Source organism: Pongo abelii, chromosome 14, assembly GCF_028885655.2.
Source record: "Pongo abelii isolate AG06213 chromosome 14, NHGRI_mPonAbe1-v2.0_pri, whole genome shotgun sequence".
Lineage (NCBI taxonomy): Eukaryota > Metazoa > Chordata > Mammalia > Primates > Hominidae > Pongo > Pongo abelii.
Window position 1 is genome coordinate 114505875 of NC_071999.2, and position 15716 is coordinate 114521590.

The 15716-nt window shown below is 38.0% G+C and overlaps 1 protein-coding gene across 3 annotated transcripts in view; it reads left to right on the top strand.

The window, feature by feature from the left end:
- Positions 1-15716, top strand: part of TNFSF13B (TNF superfamily member 13b) — a 99050-nt gene that overhangs the window by 55359 nt on the left and 27975 nt on the right. For all 3 annotated transcript variants that reach the window (XM_054529215.2, XM_054529214.2, XM_054529216.2), the window contains exons 3-4: positions 868-4445; positions 4551-4635. In XM_054529215.2, coding sequence (XP_054385190.2) covers positions 4107-4445; positions 4551-4635 — 424 coding nt within the window. In that variant the 5' untranslated portion in view covers positions 868-4106. The remainder of the gene's footprint in view (positions 1-867; positions 4446-4550; positions 4636-15716) is intronic.

Below are 15716 nucleotides of genomic sequence, written 5' to 3' on the forward strand. Positions count from 1 at the left end.
ATATAAATAGATAATATATAAATATTTTATATATATATATATAATATTTCTACTGGAAAACAGCATATTTTCCTGAAATGTAATACTTAACCTATATCATACAATTTTCCATATTCTGAGTGCTTTAGGATACCAATTTTATCTAGATATAATTTTAGGTACATTTACAGATCAAGTACATTCACAGATCTAGAAGAGCTGTTGTCGCCATGCTTGACTGGTCTAAATCCTTTTCCTCAAAGGATTTTGAGGAAAACACGCTTTTCCTCAAAGAAAAGGGGCAAAGGAGAGATTCCTCAAACCTGTAATTCTTTATAACACTATTTAGCCAGAAATTTATAATTCATTTTTAAAAATATTTTTGAGTTTGTCAATGTAAGAACATAGTCAGAGAGTGAATGTTTATTTTCTGCTGTTTCTGACTCCCGGACAAACTCACAAGTTATATTCTTTTCAATCCTATGTGCCTATTTCTGAGTGGATAGAACAGTTTCATCAATCACAAAGTCCTAGTATCTCAGTTTGTTTATTGAATGACAGAAGAATGCTTTACACTTACATTGAGAAAAAGATGTGTGTAAAAAGCAGCTAAATACTGTCAGTAAACACTGAATGTATAGTAAGATCGCTGCACAATCTGTGGCTCAGATACAGTGGCCTTTTGTCCCTGAATAAACTTGTGATGTGGTGTATTATTCAATGAACGTGAACATGCTTCTTGTTTAACAGAATTTCTGTTAAATTATTGCCAAACCATTTCCTCTTCAGGAAACAGATTCTTGATTTATGGAGTAATAACTTCCTTTTGTTCATCTAATAAGAGATTTAAGAGTCATGAATGTAACTTCGTTTTCTACCTGTCTTTAGAGAAAATGCAGCTCTCAGATCCCTGTGGAGGACGTGCACATTGCCATCCCTGCTTGCTGTCCCTTTAGCCAGAGGGACACGATGGCTGCCCTTCGTGGAAGAACTTGCCCATTTTATGCATGGCACGGCTCATTGCCGCAACAAACATCGGCCACTGGTTTAAAAATGGCTGAGTGTAGGCTGGCCAGTGACTCTCTTTTGAGATGGTCAGGCATGAAAGTCTCTGCCCAACAGAGTGACGAAGGCAGAGGGAATTCCCTAAAGCAGTCAAATCATTCCCTGTCTTCAGAATTTTCTCTGAGGAATATGGAGGGGAATGACTCACCAGAAGTGGGAGAATGTCCACGGACGGAGAGAAGCAGTGGCTACAGGAAACCCTGAGTGAAACACAGAGAGAAAATGCTTTCTAGCACTGCCTTGCATCCTTTCATTTCTGCGTGTATTTAAGTCATAAGAATACACAAACACATAATCTAAAGGATCTCAATTACTTTCAGTAAGAAGGCCTTCATACAATCCCCATACGAATTCCATTTTTTATGGCAAGGTTACTCCGTATGACTCACCCTAATTGATCTGGAACAAGAACTGACAGAAAAGAATTGTACTGTGTCATTCCTGATGCAAAAGGGTTTACAAGCATCCTTATAAAAGAAGACTTCCACCTGAGAAGGTTGATGGAGGACCTCTTGTCTACGTACCTGTTAGACTGGGGCACACTCACCTTATTGTGGGAGTTATAGGTAAGAAAAATTAGCAGCTTATTTTGGGGGCCAGGATAATAACACGTTATTTTAAAAAGTCTTGGAAACTTGCAGACACAAAGGGAAAAAAAAAGAACAATCCTAATGGTAAAAACAAGTAAGTCTGACTGCGTCATTTTGTAGTAAGACAATGAGGAAATGGGAACTCATCAGAGGGTAACTGGGTGGTGCCTGTAAAAGTGAAGATGTGCTTCTCCCTCAGCAGGCATTTGCTGGGAAACCCTTGCAGATGTTACAAGCACAGTTGTAGAAAATATCTATTAGAGCACTATTTGTAACTGAAAAATGTTTCATTTATACTTTGAATGTAAAGAATAAAACTGAATGAAAAAATGGAAGCATCGCACCGTGCTTTTGATTTACATTTCCCTGATCATTTAGTACAACCACCATGGAAATCAGTGTGGAGATTCCTTAAAGAACTAAAAGTAGAACTACCATTTGATCCAGCAATCCCACTACTGGGTATCTACCCAGAAGAAAAGAAGTTGTTATACGAAAAATATACTTGCACACACATGTTTATGGCAGCACAATTCACAATTGCAAAAATATAGAACCAGCCCAAATGCCCATCAATCAATGAGTGGATAAAGAAACTGTGATACATATATACGATGGAATACTACTCACCCATAAAAAGAATGAATTAATGATGTTCGCATCAGCCTGGATGGGATTGGAGACTACTATTCTAAGTGAAGTAACTCAGGAATGGAAAACCAAACATTGTATGTTCTAACTCATAGTGGGAGCTAAATTACAAGGATGCAAAGACATAGGAATGATATAATGGACTTTAGGGACTCACGGGAAAGGGTGGGAGGGGGGTGAGGAATAAAAGACTAAAAATTGGGCTCAATGTGTACACTGCTCAGGTGATGGGTGCACCAAAATCTCACAAATCACCACTAAATAACTTAATCATGTAATCAGATACCACCTATTCCCCAAAAACCTGTGGAAATAATTTTTTTTTTAAATGGAAGCATCCAAAATGTTAATTTGTTTCCACATTCTTGTAAGCCTCATTACGTATCTCAGGGACAGTTAATATCATCATACCAATTCACAGGCGAGGAAATGGAATCACAGAGAGTTTATGTACTTTGCGTAAGGAGAGTGAGGATGAGGCAGGATTTGCAGTCTAGAAGCCTGGGTCTGGAGTTCTCCGCTTTGCACTATATCATTTCTGTAAACTTCTTACTTAAGACTGTATGGAAATGTAGAGTGAGACAGAACTAAAGCTCACTAGTCTTAGTCCATGGGGAGTAGTGACTACCCAGGGCTTGGTAAGTGCTCAGTAACGTTTGTTGAAAGATGAATCAATATTTCAATGCTGGAGCAAAGCAGTAAGAAACTGGGGAGTGTCCAGGAACCAGCCATCAGGATGAGGCAGGACTAGAATACCAAGTCAACAACAGAAAAATCCAAAACTAAGGTGGCTCTTGTTTGATCAAGGACTTCTTGTCCACTGACCTGTTAGGCTGTGGCACAGTCAACATGGGAGTTGTAGACAAGCTACTTGAGAGTGGTTAATGGCGGCAGTCAGGCATTTGGAGCTAGAGACAAGGCTGATTCTCCTCAACTAGTATCGTATTGAGCGGGGACTTAAAGCTTCAGAAGTCTGAGCAGAAAAGCTGAGACCAGGCTACTTGGGACAGGCTGTTCATATGCATGATTGAGTTTCAGTGATGAGTCTCAGAAGGAAAAAGTTTATGCATGTTTTCCTTAAAAATATATTCACTTATATTTAGAGAATCCTTCAGATATCTAACCTAGATACATTTGTAAAATTTAGTCTCATTCTTTTTATGACATTATTAGTATAATAATATGAATAATTCCCAATGGACTTACTTCCACACTTCCTTCAAGGATTCTCCATTTTATTTCATACTTGAAGACTGTTAATAAATCACTCTCTAGCTAAGAACAATTCAATGCTAAAGCACTTAGCTTATCTGACCTTCACGTTAATTATTTTTATGACAGCAGCAGGAACTTTCAGCTGCTTTTCCCCCTTCCTTATGAAGCCATGTGGCCCCAAGCAGACACAGTTCCCTTACTACGCTTAAGGGTGGGCTTCTTAGACCTGTGCATATCTTAAAAGCCTTCCCTTGAATGTGCCAATCCAAACTCCAAGTTTCCTCAGCAGATTTAAGGGGCTTTAAATCTACTTGAGCGTGAGTGTTAAGAGATGACTTTGAAATTCTTACAAAAACTGAAAGTGAAATGAGGAAGACAGATTGAGCAATCCAATCGGAGGGTAAATGCCAGCAAACCTACTGTACAGTAGGGGTAGAGATGCAGAAAGGCAGAAAGAAGAAAATTCAGGAGAACTCTCCTGAGGGGTGAGCCAAGCCCTGCCATGTAGTGCACGCAGGACATCAACAAACACAGATAACAGGAAATGATCCATTCCCTGTGGTCACTTATTCTAAAGGCCCCAACCTTCAAAGTTCAAGTAGTGATATGGATGACTCCACAGAAAGGGAGCAGTCACGCCTTACTTCTTGCCTTAAGAAAAGAGAAGAAATGAAACTGAAGGAGTATGTTTCCATCCTCCCACGGAAGGAAAGCCCCTCTGTCCGATCCTCCAAAGACGGAAAGCTGCTGGCTGCAACCTTGCTGCTGGCACTGCTGTCTTGCTGCCTCACGGTGGTGTCTTTCTACCAGGTGGCCGCCCTGCAAGGGGACCTGGCCAGCCTCCGGGCAGAGCTGCAGGGCCACCACGCGGAGAAGCTGCCAGCAGGAGCAGGAGCCCCCAAGGCCGGCCTGGAGGAAGCTCCAGCTGTCACCTCGGGACTGAAAGTGAGTTTGCAGCAGCTGCAAGACACAGGCAAGATCCTGCCTACACTGCCGCCTCTCCCTCGCCTCAGCTGTCTTTCTAGTAACTTGAAGTTTTTCTGTTCATAGATCTTTGAACCACCAGCTCCAGGAGAAGGCAACTCCAGTCAGAGCAGCAGAAATAAGCGTGCCGTTCAGGGTCCAGAAGAAACAGGTATGTTTTGGGCACACACACTTTTAGCAGTCAGGGATTAGAGAATAACATCCAGTCTGGGGGAGCTGGAGGTGAGTATCCCCTCTATGAACCGATTAAATAAGACTATGAAATTTGCCATCCAAAGCAGACATTGCTTTAGAGCAAAGCCCCAGCGCTGGCAAATGTAACAGGCTTCATGGGTGTGCTTTTTCCTCCAATGAGCAGATGGTGTGAGTGGAAGCATTTCTCTGTGCATGTGTAAGTATTTATCTGTGCATTAAGCATAGAGGAGATAAAAGGGCCATATGTGTTTCTTCAGGTAGATAATGCCCTCCCATGTGAGAAGCATTATTCATCACTCCAGAAAAATCAAAAAAAGCATTACATGTTAGAATTAGACTTTGCTTACTACCTGGGTCATAGAAAGTTAAAGACATCTATTTTCTGAATGTGCATTACGTGTTGTGAAACCAGGTAAATGTTGTAATGAAAGACCCTGTATGTTGTGCTTTAATTTTGTTTATTTGTTAAAAAGGTTATTTTACACACACACACACACACACACACACACACACACACACACACAGATTTTAGCTTTTCTTTAAGGTATGCTTTTCCAGGAGATCCATGCATTTATCATCTTCTTATCATTGTCCTTTAGTGATTTCTGACTTTCTTCATGTTTTGCTCATTCCACAGAACTTTACAGAGTTGGTGGGGCCTACCAAAATGATCAATTCTAGTTCTTTCATTTGAAGGTGAAAAAAAGAATCTTTATATACATTTATTAAAGTTATAATATAACAAATTCTTAATATTATTGTCCTTTTATTAAATATATTGAAAGAATATTTTTTGAGCACCTGGAACGTATCGTACAGCTATAGACCAGAATAGGCATTTTCAAACATACTATTTCATTTAACCTTCACAGTGACTCTATGAAGTCCACAAAATACATGCAATAATTTATGTATATTTTCACTTCTGAAGAGAATTGAATAAGAAACATAGTGAGAGATACACCAGGGACCCTTCTATCACACACACACGCATGAGGTACCCTGACTATAAACTTGTTTTTTGACTATATGCTTTATTCATAAAAAATTGTTTCTCATTTTATAAAACCGTAATTTTTGGTATCTGGTTATTGTATCTTTGTACCAGTTATGAGGAATAACTGGGCTTAAACATTTTTAAATTAGGAAACGTGCACATTTTTATTATTTTAACACATCAATTTTTTTATCGTTTGCATTTTATAATCTATATTTCCTAATTGAAAATAATACAGAATATATACTATGACATATTTTTTGTTTTGACTTATACAATAAGGATTTTTCCTATTTCTAAGTATTTTTCATATATCTGTATTAATTTATCTAACAATTGTTTTAAATGGTTATTTCCATTCTCTTTGCTATAATACAACATTCAAAAGTTTTGCACAGAACTCTTTTATTTCTGTGAAATTATATATTCAATATAAAATTCATATAGTGAAATATCTGAGCTAGGGAGAAGAAACATCTTCATCACCCTTGTTTCCGATTGCCATATTGTTTTCAAAATGAGTTATACATGCAATCAAAAATGTGGTGTGCCGGTCCTCCACATTCTTGCTTGCATATTATTTTTAAAGTGTATTTTGATTAGTTTAGTAGTTACAAAACAATATCTCACATTTATTTTGGTGTGTTGCTTGTTTACTAATATGAATAAACTTTCTGCATATTTTGATTATTTATAATTTTATCTTTTGCTAATTTTTATTTATAACTGTCTCCACTTGTCTGTCCCATGTTTTTATAATTTTGGATAAGCTCTTCCTAATTAGACATATTGATTATTGATCAAAATTTTGATGTAAATATTTTAACAGTTTTGCTGCTTTTTTTACTTGAACATTTTGCATTTCTCTATAGTAAAGTGATAATCTTTAAAAAATTTTCCCTAATATTAAAGCTAAAAATACATTTGTTCATGTTTTCTTAAGTAGTTGACTCCCTGCCACTTTGACTTTTTCATAGTTGAGTGTTTTGTTTTAATTCATTAGTCCTTCTGTTGTTTATTTTGATGAATCATCTCACATTGGCTTTAACTTCCCCCTCTCTCTTTTTTCCTTTCAAACTGCTATCTCAACCAAATGTATTAAATAGTTCTTTTTAACTCCTTGGTATTGAAAAGCTTATGGTGTTTTATTAAGTTCCTCATAAGAGTTGAATCTATTTGAGACTCTTTTTTTTTAATTGATTAATTATTCTATTTATATGCTTTAAAGAATATTTTTAAGGTAATTTGTATTATAAGAGGCTTCAATAACTAGTAGGGTCAGGATCCTTCAATCTCCTTAACCTTCACTGCTACTATCCCCCTGTTTCTAAATATTAGTTTTAAAAATAAACTTTAACTTTACAATTAAAAAAAAGATGTAGACTCATTTCAGCAGATTTAAGAAGAAAAGAATAATAGAGTAGGAAAGAAATAATTCTTGGGTCACATTTTCCCAAAATTCTCCTATTAATACTTTTATGTATTTGTGTTTTAATGGCATCCAGGAATAGTATACTGATGAGACTCTTTCACCAAATAATTTGCAATTTGTAGATTCTAACAAAGTGAAGAAAAATTTGCCCAGATTTCCACAGCCTAGAAGTAGCTACTATTATTATTTCATGGCTTGTCCTAGACTTTTTAATAAACCTTAATACAATGTGCATATAGGTATATATTGCACACAGTTGAGCCTTGAACAACACAAGTTTTAACAGCACGGGTACACTTACAGGTGGATTTTTTTTCAATAAACCTATTGGAAAATTGTTTGTAGATTTGTGATAATTTGAAAAAACTCATAGAAGGACTGTGTATCCTTGAAATGTTGAAAATATTAAGATTAATTAGCCATGTCATGAATGTATAAAATATATGTAGATACTGGTCTATTTTCTTATTACTATCATAAAATATACACAAAAGTTAAAAATTCTCAAAACATATGCATACAAACAGACTGTACATAGCGCCCTTTGTAGTCTAGAGAAATGGAAACAAACATAAACATGCAGTATTAAGTCATCACTGCATAAAATTAACTGTGGTACATACTGTACTACTGTAATAATTTCATAGCCACCTCCTGTTGCTACTGCAGTGAGCTCAAGTGCTGTGAGTATCTGCTTAAAACACCATGTGATGCTAATCATCTCTGCATGAGCCAGTTGTATCTCCAATCAATTGGGTATTGCAGTAAAAATGATTTCTCATGATTTGTGTGTATTTTTCATCTTGTGTAATACAATATCATAAACCTTGAATAACACCATGAGACCTATAGAAAGTGCGATAATGATGCTGGAAATGCTCCCAAGAAGCAAAGAAGAGTCATGACATTATAGTTGACCCTTGAACAACACACGTTTGAACCGCGAGGGTCCACTTGTATGTGGATTTTCTTCCACTTTCCACCCTTGAGATAGCAAGACCGATGCCTCCTTTCCCTCCTCCCCCTTAGCTTACTCAATGTGAAGAATGAAGAACTCTATAATGATCCACTTCCACTTAATGAATAGTAAATGCATTTTCTCTTCCTTATGATTTTTTTAGATAACATTTTCTTTTCTGTAGCTTACTTTATTGTAAGAATACACTACATAATACATTTAATTTATGAAATACGTATTGATTGAGTTTTTGTTATCAGAAAGGCTTCTGGTCAACAGTGGGCTGTTAGTAATTAAGATTTGGGAGTCAAAAGTTAAGCACAAATTTTTGACTGAATGGGATCAGTGACCCTAATTCCTGTGTTGTTCAAGGATCAACTGTACTTGTTCATATATATATATGAACAGATATATATATTTATACAAATATATGTACAAATATATATACATACAAATATATATATACATATATATAGTGTGCATATGTGTTATGTGTATATACTCAAATAGGACATAGTATACACACTCATAACATTCATAAATCCAAGGTGGAAGGTTTGAAGATAAGAATCTTAATGACAGGTGATGTCTACTATTCCTTGTTAATAAAATTAGGAAATTCATTTGAATGTTGTTCTAGATACTATTCTTTGGTGGAGGGAAAGTTTATTTTATTTAGCATACTCCAAAATTAATGTTTATATTCCCAAAAAAGTTGTCTGTAACACAAGGAGTTTTTTTAGTAGGAATTTTTTGGCATTGAGAAAATTCTATGCAGCTTTCTTTGATTTTTGTTTTCATTCAAGTTCTGATTTATTTTCAGTAGGACTCAAAACCTTAAGTTGTCCTTTTTACTTTTAAAGTGTTTATTTATGTTCATATTTATTAATTGTCTACAAGTTTTAGAACCAAGTATTTTTATTGGAACTTCACACAAACTGTAGAAGAAGGGAGGGGAATTACCATCAGCCAACATGTCCCAATGATACTCTCTTCCAGGCATCCCATGGGTAAACAGTGGTTTTACTTAATTTTTTAATTTTAGAATTTAGTACTTTGGCTTTAGTTTTGTTTTTCTTAATTACTTTGTGTTTCAAACCAAAATCTCATTAAGCTTAATGTATTTCATAATATCATTTTTGATTGTAGTACAATAAACAGAAATGTGGGGAAATCCAGGATTAAAAAATTGCCAAATAGCTCATATTAGCCAAAAATTCACTTTTAAGCCCGTAACTGTGTTTGGAGATATTCCCAATTTAAAAATTAACTAAAACAATATGGCTTTGAAAATATTACATAATAAAATGTATTTACAAATGGAATCATGAAGATCCACATTTTGAACATCACTTAACTGTAATTTTATTAATTTTAAGAACCTAAAGATAAATGTCTTTAGAGTCTATCAAGAAAGTGAATTCTTTCAAATGGGTTATCACTGACCTAAAAAGATTCATTGTTAAAATTAGGTAACCTTTGTATTTTCTTTCCTGTTAATTAATAACTATTAGAAATTTATGTGTTTTAGGTTACAGAAAGACAATTATTTTTATTGATAATGTTTATTATAATTGTCTCAATTATAATAATAAAATAATGGTAAAAATATGAACAATTCAAAGTAATGTAAAGCAAGAATAGAAAAAATTGTCCATATTTCACCTTCCAAATAATTATCGTGAGATTTTTGGTCAATCTACTTTAAGTTATATTTTTCTTCATTTTTAAGTGAGCTTGGGATTGTTTAAGAATTACACACAGCTTGCAAAGAATACAGTGTGTTCGCATGTACCCCATCCAGCTTCCCTAATCCTAACATCTTATATGACCATGGTATTTCATTACAAAAAGGAAACCAACATTGAGACTTAACTATTAGCTAAATTCTAGACTTAATTTGAATTTCACGAGTTTTTCTACTAATGATTTTATGTTTTAGGATCCATCAGGATATCACATTGTATTTAATATTTTTTAAATTAAAATTTTGAATGTAGCATATATAAACACCCAATACTATACCTTAAGTTTTCTATAGGATAAACCTTTCTAATTGCTAAAAGTAAAGATATCAATACTATTTTTGAGTCTTCTTTTTTGAAATCCAAAGTCCAACTCCTTTGCAAGGAAAGATGAGGTGTTTGACAAGTCTGTAATGTCCAGTCTTTGCCCGGTTGGCATTTCTGGCTTAGCTGTGAGTTCCAGACTGTAACATGAGTGTTGGAAGCATGCAGTGTAGAACTTGACCATCCAGCCCTTATCAAAATTAGGCTAACTTGAGCCTTTTACCCAGCAAGGGTGTGTTCCTTCATGGAACAGAACCAGCTGGCTGCTGCTTAGGCGATCTTTGACCAGAGCTTTCCCTGAGAGTAATTTTTTTTCCCCCTGCTTCAATAGTGAGACTTTTTTTCAGTGTTGCAAGAACTGGCTTCTGTTCAACTTCTGGAAAAGTATTTAAAATTGAAAACATTGACCTTCAAACCAAATCTTTGACCTGTTCTTGTTAAGCTTGAGATGTTGGGAAACGGAAGAGCTAGGAAACAAATCAGTCAACACAGCCAAATGTGATATTGTGTCTCTTTTACACAATCTTACATTATCGTGAGTTGAAGAGAAACAGAAAAATGATAGTACATATAGTTAATTAGCAAATTAAAATTCAAAAAAAATGGTAAATATGTTGAAAAAGTGAAAAGGTTAGGGCAGGGGAATGAGTATCAGGAATGTGAAGGGTGAGGAAAGGAAAGAAATGCGTTTTCATTTTGAATGGAGAGGCCAGGTTCATTAAGCCCTTTTATCTTTTCTTGAAAGCTCAATAATTCTTTATACTTTATACTTTTGACTTTTTTTTTAACATTGCAGATATGGGTAGGTGATTTTTAAAATAAATTCAAAATGTTTATACCTGTGTTGTTTTTATTAGTAATTCCATGTGAATGGAAAATGTTAGTTTTAATGCTTATTCTTTTTATAGATCAACTCCTACTTAACAGAACTGCATTGAGCAGCTGCATTTTTGTTGTGGTGATATTTTTTTTAAAAGACGTTCCCATTTCTGAAGAGTTAGAGAAACAGAAGGTTTCTCTTCAAATAGATTTATCACCCACTGTTTCTGCAAATATCTGAGGTAGGCACTCCATAATATACAGAGAAGAGGGCAGCAAAGCTAACAATTATTAGGCGTGTTTCATGTGCAAACACTGTGTTGGGCTCTGGGAATGTGTATCATTTACTTTCTCAACAACTCTGTTAGCTGGGCATTATTGTTTTCATTTTAGATGAGAAAACTGCAACCCGGAGAATCAAATGTCTCTCTCAGCAAGCTAATTATTTAATAGTTGGAGAAGTTAAGCCAAATTGATGCAAAATTTAAAAGAACAATAAAATAGATAAGTTATTTACAATTCATAAAACACATCTAAATTATGACTTCAATCTGTTTTCGCAGCAGTATGAAATGGATATTGCTATTCCCATTGTTACAGGACCCAACACTTACCCAAAGTTAACCTTTGGGTGGGGGGGTTTCTGTACTATATTCCCTTCTGTGGTCACCAGAGAAATGTTACAGGAAAGGAGTCCCGATCCAGACCCCCAGAGAGGGTTCTTGGATCTCATGCCAGAAAAAATTCAGGGCAAATCCACAGGGTAAAGTGAAAGCAAGTTTATTAGGAAAGTAAAGGACTAAAAGAATGCCTAAACCATAGACAGAGCAGCCCTGAGGGCTGCTGGTTGCCCATTTTTATGGCTATTTCTTGATGATATGCTAAACAAGGGGTGGATTATTCATGCCTCCCCTTTTTAGACCATATAGTGTAACTTCCTGACATTGCCATGGCATCATGACGCTGGCGGGAGTGTAGCAGTGAGAACCAACAGAGGTCACTCCTCGCCATCTTGGTTTTGGTGGGTTTTGGCGGGTTTTGGCTGGCTTCTTTGCTGCAGTCTGTTTTGTCAGCAACACCTTTGTGACCTGTATTTTGTGCTGATCTCCTATCCCATCCTCTGACTTAGAATGCCTTCATCATCTGGGAATACAGCCCAGTAGGTCTCAGTTATTTTACCCAGCTCCTATTCAAGATGGAGTTGCTCTGGTTCACCTGCCTCTGACATCATTATACAGATTTAAAATGCTTCAAAATTAAGTGTCAAACTCATGGTTTGACAACTAATTGATAGGAGAGGTAAGGTTTGAATTCATTATCTATTGATTATAAATTCTGATTTTTTTCAGTGATAATAGCAGTACATACTTAATTTTCAAGTGTGCCACCAGATTTGAGAAAAAAATATTGGGTCTGATAAGGCCCAGGGTATTATGATTATTGCCAGTGAGAGAGACATCAAGTTAAGGAATCAGAGAATGCTGTTAGTGGTAGAGATTGCAGACTGCGAGATTATCTAGACAGTGGTCAAGTGAGCTGAAGTGGGTTTGAAGATGGAGCAGACTTGGGTAAGAGGACAGAATATCTGAGGTTATGGGGACAAGGTAGAAATAGGAAACAGAAATAATTCAAGAAAAGGCCTTGTTTTAGTAGGCACAGAGGCTTATCCCATACAGACATCTTTATATTATCCCTTTCCTCTTCTAAATTTGTAAATTTTTGCAAGTGCTGATCTGTTGAAGTGTTTTTGCAAATGCAAGCTTTCTTCCTACCCCCTCCTCTCCTCCTCCTCTTCCTCCTCCTCTGCTGCTGTCCTCCTCTTCTTCCTCCTCCTCCCCTTCTTTTCCTCTTCCTCCTCTTCCTCCTCTTCCCTTCCTCTCCTCCTCCTCTGCTCTGCTCCTCTTCTTCCTCCTCCTTTTCTTCCTCCTCTCCCCTCCTTTCCTCCTCCTCTTCCTCCTCCTCCTCCCCCTTCTCTTCCTCCTCCCCCTTCTCTTCTTCCTCCTCCTCCCCTTCTTTTCCTCTTCCTCCTCTTCCTCCTCCTCCCCTCCTCTCCTCCTCCTCTGCTCTGCTCCTCCTCTTCCTCCTCCTCTTCTTCCTCCTCTCCCCTCCTTTCCTCCTCCTCTTCCTCCTCCTCCCCTTCTCTTCCTCCTCCCCCTTCTCTTCTTCCTCCTCCTCCCCTTCTCTCCCTCCTCCTCCTCCTCTCCCTTCTCCTCCTCTTATCCCTCCTCCTCCCTTTCTCTTCCTCCTCCTCCTCGTTCTCCTCCTCCTCTTCCTTCTCCTCCTCCTCTTCCTCCTCTCCCCTCCTCTCCTCCTCCCCTTCCTCGTCCTCCCTTTCTCTTCCTCCTCCTCCCCTTCTCTTCCTCCTCCTCCCCTTCTATTCCTCCTCCTCCCCTTCTCTTCCTCCTCCTCCCCTTCTCTTCCTCCTCTTCCCCTTCTCTTCCTCCTCTTCCCCTTCTCTTCCTCCTCCTCCCCTTCTCTTCCTCCTCCTCCCCTTCTCTTCCTCCTCCTCCCCTTCTCTTCCTCCTCTTCCCTTTTTCTTCCTCCTCCTCCCCTTCTCTTCCTCCTCCTCCCCTTCCTCCTCCTCCCCTTCTCTTCCTCCTCCCCCTTCTCTTCTTCCTCCTCCTCCCCTTCTCTTCCTCCTCTTCCCCTTCTCTTCCTCCTCTTCCCCTTCTCTTCCTCCTCCTCCCCTTCTCTTCCTCCTCCTCCCCCTCCTCCCCTTCCTCCTCTTCCCCTTCTCTTCCTCCTCCTCCCCTTCTCTTCCTCCTCTTCCCCTTCCTCCTCCTCCCCTTCTCTTCCTCCTCCTCCCCTTCTCTTCCTCCTCCTCCCCTTCCTCCTCTTCCCCTTCTCTTCCTCCTCTTCCCCTTCTCTTCCTCCTCTTCCCTTTCTCTTCCTCCTCTTCCCCTTCTCTTCCTCCTCTTCCCCTTCTCCTCCTCCTCCCCTTCCTCCTCCTCCCCTTCTCTTCCTCCTCTTCCCCTTCTCTTCCTCCTCTTCCCCTTCTCTTCCTCCTCCTCCCCTTCTCTTCCTCCTCCTCCCCTTCTCTTCCTCCTCCCCCCTTCTCTTCCTCCTCCTCCCCTTCTCTTCCTCCTCCTCCCCTTCTCTTCCTCCTCTTCCCCTTCTCTTCCTCCTCCTCCCCTTCCTCCTCCTCCACTTCTCTTTCTCCTCCTCCTCCCCTCCTCTCCTCTCCTCCTCCTCTTCCTCCTCCTCCCCTTCTCTTCCTCCTCCTCCTCCTCCTGATCAGGTTATTTGAGACAGGGAAGGGTAAGAGAAAGGGGAATAACTGTGCTGTGACAGCTCCTGACAGCAGCTATGAAGTCTCACTTTCAGGCCTTTTTGTCTTCTATCTGCCCCACTGGAGCCTCTGGAAATTACAAAATAAGACATTTTAGGAAAATGGTGCACAACTACTTACTTTAAAAATATTATAGAGTGCTACACTTCTGTGGATAGAGATTCAAAAATGTATTATTAAGGTTTTCTCTTGAGGAAAATGTTTCCTATATAACTGAGGTTTCAAAGCCTATTATGAGAGAGTCCACAATTCATGGAAATTGTTTTGTTTTATGGAACCCCTTTTCCCTCAAGCATTGACTTAATTTGATTTAACACGTTTCATAAAGCTGGATTTAGTGACTGGTTTTTAAGAATTGTTTGGAAAAGTTGAGTGCTATTTTTTATGTAAATTTTGTTTCATATATTATTCCATGGATTTTTTTTAAGTCTGCTGTAAATCAGACACTGAAAATTTGTGAATGATTGTCCTTAGTATCAAGTGATTGACAATCTAGGGAGAGAAACAGTTACAGAAACAACTGTGTGTATAGTAACATGTATTTCAATAAATGATATGCAAAGTATAGTGGGATCAAATATTTTGCTAGAAGGATTGTAGAAAAAGTTTGTATTTGATTTGAGTACTGAAGGATGAATGGAGTTCCACTGGCTAGAAGGTAAAGTATATTTTGTAGGAGGGAACAGCAGACATACAGTCATGGAAGCATGGAAGATGACCTCTCGTTCTGAGGTGTGTTTAAGTACAACTGGGTTTGGGTGGGTGACACGCATGAGACTGAATGTTGGCTGGGCCAGGGCATGGAGGAACTGGTTTGTATTCCAGGGAGATGCAGTGAGTGAATTATAAGCATTAGAATGAGAAGAACAAATTTGCACTTAGAAAGATAATTCAGGAGGAAATGCAAATGATGGACTAGTTATTGTGAAAAAGAGAGACACAACTTGGTAGGCTAATGAAATTGTCAAGAATGGTGAGGTAGGGATCCGAATTTAGGCTGCTATGCTCCTCATCTTCCTCCCTCTCTCTCTGTGTCCCTCCCAATATCACCATCTGCATAGATTCATGAACTGTTAATTTTGTCCGTGACGCTCATATTGCTCCTCTTTTTCTGATTTTAGTTGAAGTGTCACCTCCCAGAGAAGCCTTCCTGATTGGATCAAATGCCCGGCCTGGGCACCAAGAATTAAAGTTGAAACTTTAATTCTGTCTGTGTGATGTTGAGTAATACCCATTTCTTCCACTGGATTGTAAACTCCCTGGGGGCAGGGATGGCGTCTGCTTTTTTTTTGTTTTTTTTTTTTTTTTTTTTTTGCTGTACTTAGCACAACACCTGACATAGATTACGTCCTTAGTAAATTTGTTAAAATGAAATGGATGAGAGATGGAATCTAAATTGAACAAAAGTTAAAAATTTAAACCATTCGAACTTGATTATTAGTTGAACTCCAAGATTGAGAAGGCAGAAATCAG